General features: G+C 47.3%; 1 protein-coding gene across 3 annotated transcripts; it reads left to right on the top strand.

Annotated features, from left to right (window-relative positions):
• The first annotated feature begins 2,958 nt into the window (after window positions 1–2,958).
• Window positions 2,959–5,520, top strand: TMSB4X (thymosin beta 4 X-linked). Of its 3 annotated transcripts, none has more exons than XR_004061260.1 (4): window positions 2,959–2,976; window positions 3,883–3,986; window positions 4,567–4,680; window positions 5,059–5,520. XR_004061260.1 is itself a non-coding variant. In XM_030962371.1 (3 exons), exons 2-3 carry the CDS (start codon window positions 4,581–4,583, stop codon window positions 5,091–5,093), a joined length of 135 nt encoding a protein of 44 aa, XP_030818231.1. In that variant the 5' UTR covers window positions 3,883–3,986; window positions 4,567–4,580; the 3' UTR covers window positions 5,094–5,520. The 3 variants fall into 3 exon arrangements, 1 of the variants encoding a protein (XP_030818231.1); XR_004061259.1 differs by lacking the exon at window positions 2,959–2,976 and adding an exon at window positions 3,288–3,305; XM_030962371.1 differs by lacking the exon at window positions 2,959–2,976.
• The last annotated feature ends 2,934 nt before the right edge of the window (window positions 5,521–8,454 follow it).

Genomic DNA, 8,454 nt, shown 5'->3' with positions numbered 1-8,454 from the left:
CACCCTGCTGCTGTTGGCAGGGAGGCAGTGCAGAAAGCGACTGCCCAAAGGGATTGTCTCTGCACTTACACTCTCGGGCTCACTGCCAGCTCCTGTTTCCTCTAGCAGTATATGGAGTGAGAGAAAGCATCCTCTCTCAGAGAGTCAAGCATGTGAAAAGAAGATTTCACATGTGAAACTGAGACCTGGGAAACAATCACTTGGCTTCCCCTTCTTTAATTTATTTCCCATATGATGGAGAAATTTGCATAGAGTTTATTTTTAGCTTTCTAGTCATTTTATGTGCCTAGAATCCCATTTTGAATAATAAATTGAGATGGGAATTAACCTTGGGAGCTTTATCACATAGGTGTTGCATGGCCCTTTACTTTTTTTCCTTTTTTAATAAATGTGTAAACTCTATGGCAGAATAAGCATAAGGTTAGAAGATTTGTGCTCCTGATCATGTTTCTTCAGATAGAGTTCAAGGAAAAGTCTGCTGAAGTGAGTTGGAGATACAGACATTTCCACTGACAGCTGCTAATATCAGATTAAGCCCCTGTTCCATGGCCTTGAGAAAGTCTCATGTCACATTTAAGCAAAGAGAATCAGTATGGACTTATCTGAAGAAATGCTCATGTTTTTTATAAGGTCTCAAATTTGAACATACAAATGAGAAGCAAGAACTATGGTTTAGCAGTTCCTACCTTTCCTGCAATGTGAATTTCATAGAAGGCAAGAAAGAGCTTGCTGCCTTGTTCTAGTTCATCCCTTGAAGGTGTTAGGGGAAAACTGCTAGTAAGAGCCCAATTTCCTCCTTGCAAATGCAATCACCAATGTGCTGAAAAGTGCTTTCCTTTAACATGCAAATGACTGATAGAGGGGCATGTCCAGCAGGGTACTACAACACCAAATATTAGTTGACTTTTTCAACTGATTTGAATTTTTTTTCTAAATAATCACAGGAAGAAACTGCTGACACAAAACTCAATAAAGCACTAAAAAAAAAATCAGCTCATTAATATCCAAACTAAGAATTCCTAAGCTAGCTATCCTTTACAAATCACGGCCTCGCACATTTCTTGAGGATGTCAGCTTTAGCTCATCTAAGTGTGCTTTGTTGTCCTCAGAAGTTACTTAACATGTGACAATTTTGCATGAACAGGTATCTTCCTTGCATTCTCCAAATGCAACAAACATAAGCAAACATAAAAGGACAATTTTTATGTCAAGATGTGCAATTTCTCTAGCTACACCACTAATGCAAACCATTATGGAAAGGATATAATTCAACAGAAATCAGTTGACCTCTTGCCACCAAAATGCACCAACACTCATCTTGCTTCACCAGAACAATCCTGCCTTCACAAGGAAAGTACATGTAACACTACTAAGGTACTGTGCCTACCTCAGCATTACTCCACCAGAAAAAAGGTATAGGAAGGCAGAGAAACAGCAACAGTGCAAAACTTTTGTCACTGTATCTCACAACTATAATTGAATCTAAACTCAGCATGGAGTCTGGTTTGTAGACAGCAGCAAAACTCCATCTAAGGCTGTGGTTTACACTGATTTAGGGGATCCATGGCTCTGTCCCAAAATGAATAGAATAAAAGAAGGCAATGTTGCTACTGGACAGGCAGTTTCTGAAAAAAAGCCAGACCCCAGTCATACAAACATTCACTCTTCTTTAATATCAGGAGAACATTTCCTGCAGTGAAGTCAGGGGAATACTGACTTGCTTAGACAAATCCATGAAAAGTTAAAGAATCCATAGAGGAGAACAATTATAAAGAATATTTATATTACATTTACTCTCACTTAAAAATCAGGAAAATATTTGGCAAAACTGAAAAGTCTGGGTCTGTAACATCATTGGGGATGCTTATGAACTGATCATCAGGGAAATTTCACAATTCCTAGTCATGAGGTTCAATGCCCTAAAGCGTCAAAGCAATGAATGGCCATAAACTCGTTCTACAGAACTTGCTCAAAAGCTAGAAGTGGTAGCCAACACAGAAGATCCCTTGGGAACATTTTTAATGCCATTATTATGAAAATATGTAAATATCCCCAATTTATATGATCTATTCCCGGTCCTTGCTTTCCTGAGAGGTTCCTTTGGCCTTCAGTCTTGCACAGCTCCTGACTCACACCATGTTCATCTCAGTTTTGGAGGTGTTCATGCACTGCAGGAGGAAACTAGACTTTGTACACCACACCTCCAAATGCAATGGAGCTTGACTTTAGGAAGACTGTGGGCTGACTGGAAATCCAGGTTTACTATAGAAAGTATTGTTGGGATTGCCATGGGGACAAGATTTTACCTCCTCAAAAATACAGCTCTGGAAATGCTATGAAAAATAGCCAGCCAAGGGGGAGAGGACAACCATGAAACAGAGAAAGCAGGGTCCCCAGGGGTTTAACTGAAATGTACTTACAGTTCTCTTTGCATGTATTAATACGGTTTGTATTTGCTTTTAATTCAACATTAATCACACTTGCATCGAATGCCCTGCTGGAGGGCAAGGAGCAGGGAGCAATACGCTCCGTGGTTTCCATTCAGGTACACCAGAAGGAGCAGAAATTAAATGAATTCCCACACGCCTGCTCCTGAACCCCCTCAGACCTCGAAAGCGAGCGTGCCTTTGCTGCCGTGCAGGGCTGCTGCCAGACAAAGGCGCAGAGATTTCCCCGTCTCCGTGTCAGTCAGCCACACGCACACGCACACAGGCTCCCCCCGGCGTCTCTCGGCTCTTTCACGCGAATACTTCAGTTTTTTCCCAATGCCGTATTTGCAGAAACAGGAATCACGCGTCCCATCCCCTCCCCGCTCCTGCCGCCTCCCCTGCAGCCGCTGCCCACCGCGCCGGGTGATGCTGCGGCTGCGAGCGACTGCTGCTCGGGGCTGCCCGGCTGAATCCCCGAGCCCAGGGAGCCGCCGAGCACATCTGGAACACCGCAGCGGGGCAGGCAGCAGCCCAGAGCCAGCCGAGGGTCCGCACAGCCCCAGCCCCGGTCCCAGCCCTCCTTCCCTCCGGGCACAGGCAGACTGGGCCGGGCGGGCGGTGCCAGGCCGGGGCCGCCCCGCTGCTCGGGAGCGGGGCTGGGGGCAGGGCCCGGCGGCATCTGGCCACAGCCATTGTCTGCTGGCCCGGCACCAGAGCCTGGCCCGGGGGCGCTGTGGGGTGGTTCCCTCCTTCCACTGCAGCAGGGGCGCAGCGACATCAGCAATGGGATTGTGCTGTCCCTGAATCAGGATGCAAAGGCAGCGGGGGGTTGGGGGGCGCGTCGGCGACAGCTCCCGGAGCTCTGAAGGGACGAAGGTTTCGGCTTTTCCTTCTAAATGCCGACATTTGAGTAACGTTATCAGCGAGATGATACTGCTCAACCACAGGAGCGTCACGCAGGGACGTGGAGCGCAGCCACCGCCCGGCTCCAGCCAAGCACAGCCCTCCGCCACCGCGGGAGGCGGCCGGCTCTGCCCCTGCCCTGGCCCTGGTCCCGGTCCCTGCCTCTGTCCCGGTCTCAGCCCTCGGCCCGGCCCGGCCCGGACACGCGGCAGCGCCGGGACGGGGCCCCGGGAGCCAGGGACAGTGGCCCCCCCCCGGCCCGTCCTGGGGCTCTCTCCCGTGGGCCGGGGCCGGGCCAGGGACCGAGGAGACTGGGGCGATGCTCGGCTCCAAGCCGAGCTGAGAGCTGTGCTTGTGTCTCTGAGTGTGTCTGTGCGTGCGTGTATTCGTGTACGTGTGTGTGTGTGTAGCTTTGTGTGCGTGTACGCGTGTGCGCGGAGAGCAGGAGGGCTGGGCGAAGAAGGGAGGGGGAGGAAGCAAGGGGGTAAAGAAGAAAAGAGAGAGAGAAAAACGCGGAAAGCGGCAAAATGACATCACCTCATTTGCATAGGCGCGGGGATAAAACCGCCCCGCCAGCGAGCGCCCTTTATACTGGCGTGCGGAGCGGCGGCAGCAGCGAGCGGCGGGAGTGAGCATCACCGCACGGCGACACCGGTGGGTCCCGCCGCACCCCCAGCCACCCCCCCGGGTCCCTCGGCACAGGCAGCAGGAACCCGGCACCCCTGCCGGGGGGGGACTGCGGGCAGGGCAGGGCGCGGGGGCTTTTGTCCGGGGGGGTGGAGGGAGGCGAGGAGGAAGGGAGGGGGCTATTGTCCGCCTGGGGGTATTGTCTAAGGGCGCGCCGCTGCAGGGCGGTGGCGTGCGAGGCGCAAGGCGGCTTTGTTGCCGGCACGGGGCTATATTTTTAAATTACTTTTCCCTTAACGAGTTAAAAACGCGGTCAGCGCCGGGCGCGTCCCCCCTATTGTACTCCGCAGCACGCAGATAGTGGGACCTACCCCCGGTGGAGGCTGGCGGCGAACCGCAACGCTTGGGATGCTGGATTATACAGACGCTTCCCAAAAATTAGTATTATTTTTAAATATGTCGGGGGTGAAGCGTTTAACTTGCAGCGAGCTTGAGCGTGCGGCTCCCGCGGGTGCCCGCGTTGGGTGCGGCGGGCGCGGCCCCGCGGGGGCACCGGGCGGCGCTGGCCGGGGGTAACGGGCTCTTCCTTCCCTTCCTCCGTGCACAGAGACACCTGCCAACATGTCCGACAAACCAGACATGGCTGAGATCGAGAAATTTGACAAGTCCAAATTGAAGAAGACAGAGACGCAAGAGAAAAATCCGCTGCCTTCAAAAGAAAGTGAGTGAGGGCAGGCGGCAGGGAGGAGCAGGCGCGCAGGGAGGGAGGGAGGGAGTAGGCAGGGAAGGAGGGAGACGGGCAGGGAGGGAGGGAAGGATGAAGGGGGGGAGGCGGGAGGAGACAAAGAGGGGCGGCAGGCGGGAGCCGGGGTGCGGCGGGTGGAGGGAGGGAGGATACGCGGCTATGTCTGTGCTAGACAGCAAAAACCTGAACCCACCGCCTAGCAGCGCTTAATTTACAATTATCTACACGCCGTTTTGATCTGTAGCTGAAAATATACATTTGTTTTAGGAGTTTATAGCAATTGTCATGTGAATGCATATCAGGTTCTTGATTTTCATTTTGTTTTCTCCTTTTCTGTTTTTTTCCCTCTTTTAGCAATTGAACAGGAGAAGCAAGCGGGTGAATCGTAATGAAATCTGCCCTTCCAAATTATGCACTGTACATTCCACAAGCATTGCCTTCTTATTTTACTTCTTTTAGCTGTTTAACTTTGTAAGATGCAAAGAGGTTGGATAAAGTTTAAAATGACTGTACTGCCCCTTTCACATCAAAAGAATAGAGAGAACTACTGACACTGAATGAAGGCGCTGCCTTTCCCTCTGCCTGTCTGGCTTTGGTCCTGGTGGCATGAAAGAGCTTGCATGTTGATGAAAGAAGAACTTGGGTGGGACTACAGTAAACTAGAGTAACACACGAATAAATGCAAAGCTGTACCAAGGTCCTGCGAGCTGTAAAATGCAGTTAATCGAGTGCCATTTTTTTTTTTTTTGTTCAAATGATTTTAATTATTGGAATGCACAATTTTTTTAATATGCAAATAAAATGTTTTAAAACCTGGATGGTATTTATGTCCTCTATTTGGAGAACTGTATCAATGGATAAGAAGCATAAGAGCCGGTACTGACACACAGGATACTATAAAACCTTTGGAGATGCCTCAAACATCAGTCACCATTCTCATTTTTTTCAATTTGTGTGCTCACCAACACATAAACTTGTGATCCTCGAAGCTAGTTTCTAGACAGATTTCAGTAAAAAATTGCATATTTGTAATTTGTCACCATGTGAGTATATTCCTTTAAGTATTTCTTTTATGTAGAGATAAAGGCAAAACAATCAGGCTGCATTTATTGCTTTGCCCCACCCATAGCATAGCTCTTCTATTAAGAACCATTCTGTACTGTTGCAGAGATTCAGCCTCAGTTGTATAAACCCCTAATTAGTTTGTTTAATAATTTAAGCTTGTTATTTTGATATGGTATTTAAAGGAAGCTGTAACTTGAATTTTAAGTCCAAGGTTGAACATGAGCTTTTTAGTTTCGTAAAGCATTTGATGGTTGGTGTTCCATGGAAATAAAAATAATTTTGCTACTATGTTGCTCATGTTTTGAACAACATCTTTTAACAGTCTCCTTGATCCTAAAACTGGTTTCAAAGTTTATAAAGCTACAGTCTTCTTAAAAATTCAAAATGGACCATTTGGGGACAAAAACATTTGTGGTAACTTATAAAATAAAGATCATAAAAAATCTGGCATGCAAATAGCCACACTCCATTGCTGGTTTACAGCAATTCTTTCAGGCCTGGGACGGTTTCTTGGTTATTTTTCTTCAAATGACTGCGGGTAAAACCTGTGATCCAGGGAGATCAGTAGGAGTTGTCTTTAGTAGTCATGAATTTCATCAAAATGGAGTGAGTAATGATCATTCTGGGAAACAAAAATGCTGTCAGATAACCTGTAGGAGGGTGGTGAGCATGCTGCTGCAGTGCCTTAGTTTTATCTTATGGATTTGAGGCTGCATTAATTTCAGCCAGTTCCTATAAAGCAAAATTAGTCCCTCTGGGGAAGCTTGAGTTTTGCTGAGGCTGTTGACTTGGTGGGGTCATGTAGACTTGGGGTTTCATCCTATTACTGCTTCCTAAAAGCTTCTGACTGCAACAATAAGCTGTCCTTGGTTTTGCACCACTGAAGGCAGTGGGGGTCCTCCTTGGAGATTTGGTGGATGTCTGTGCTTCTGGAGAAGATGGGAGCCAGAGGGGTGCCACTTACTTGTGGGCACAGTCCCCAGCCCCCCAGCAGTGGAAAACTTGCAGAGTTGAGTGTTTGATAAGAATCTCCGTTGAGGCTTGAGATTTTTTGATGCAGTCCATGGGAAAATTTGGGAAGTCCTGGTGTCATATAAGGACCTTCACAGTAATTTAAGGTGATGAGTTCAGGAAGGAAATGAACCATTTCTTGTGCTTGTTTAAGCTCTGATTTTATTCCCCGTGTATAATGGGAAAGATGGGAAACTTACAAGCTGAGTTTCTGAAAAGTCAATTAATCAACTCCCAGCTACTGATCTTAATCAGGTAGCACGGGATGTGACATGACTTGGTGCAGAAGTGTACAGTATGAGCTGCACGTGCACAGAGGAGTAGAAGCAAGCACTTGGGAAAAAACCAGCAAGGTATTTCTGAGGGAGGCAAAGCATGAGGTATACACAGCTCTGCATAAGTCAATGAAAGTGCATGCTGTAATACAGCATAGTTCAGCAAAAATGTAACGAGTAATGAGGCCTATGACTTCAGAACTGCACATCCAAAGTGATCAGTGCTGGTCAAAGGGTACCACCAACTGCAGCTTGAGGTGGTGAAGCTCAGATCTGTTTTCAGGAGATAAGGCACTAAGCCACTACCACTGTTATAGCTCTGTTTCTGCCATCAAGGACTGAACAAAATTACAAAATCAACTGTGAAGAAAACCTTCTAGGTCAAGTTCAGGGATTACTGACTGGAGTCAATCATCCCCTGCTTTGCTCCTTGTTCATCTCTTTTCATACATTCAAAGAAAAATGTGCCAGGTCTTTGCCATGCTTTGCCTGGGCAGTACTGAGGTGGTCACATCTGACACCTATTTTATGGCAATGCAATTGATGATGTGAAACATGAAGGCTTGGAATCGATTGTAATACTCAGGACTGTGTTGGGTGTTAATAAAATCAGTCTCTTCAGCTGTCAGTCTACAAACTTTCATCAGCCACAAATTACCTAGAAAAAAAAATTACAGCCCAAAACCTGGTTATGAAAAAGGGCCATTAGAAAGAGAAACATATGGGTTTTGATCTCACACTCAGTGCAGGCACAGTCTGCCAGCCCTGTGAGACTTACGGTGTCTGGTGCTGCTGCCTCCCCACCCCCAGCCCAGAGGCAGCTCTGCCGAAGTGATGTGGTGAGAAGCTCTGCCCTCCAGTTCTGAAGCAAATTCTTCCTTTCTCAGTATTTCTCAGAAGATTTTCTCTCCCTTTCATGCACCTCCCCAGATATCATTAACTATACATATATTGGACAGAAAGCATATGCTAACCATATCCAAAATAGATCATTGTGGTATTAATTACAGAAATGTGGAGACTTCAATGTAAGCATTTTGGTTTTCTAGGCTATTTTTGTGCAATGTTGAATGTGTGATAAAACACCACTTCCCCTAGTAACCCTTTACTTCCCTAGAAACAGTGTAGAAATGAGCAGTTCCTATTGTGTATTGTGATCATATATGGCTGCCACATACATCTGCTGCACAGCAGAATTTTGTTAATAAGGAACCCTGTGCTGCTCCACGCATCATATAAAACACAATGAGCACATGATACAGTGTTCAGTGCAACAGTTCCACGGGGCTGGTACTAAAATGGGTGTGAAGAAATAAAAAATGCAGCTCTTGCTTATTTGTTGGTATACAGGAGGGTGACTATCCAAAGCAGCCTATGTCAGGCTTGTCCCTCTGTGAGA

The sequence above is a fragment of the Camarhynchus parvulus genome, chromosome 1 (genome assembly GCF_901933205.1).
Source record: "Camarhynchus parvulus chromosome 1, STF_HiC, whole genome shotgun sequence".
Lineage (NCBI taxonomy): Eukaryota > Metazoa > Chordata > Aves > Passeriformes > Thraupidae > Camarhynchus > Camarhynchus parvulus.
This window is presented reverse-complemented; position numbering and strand designations above follow the sequence as displayed.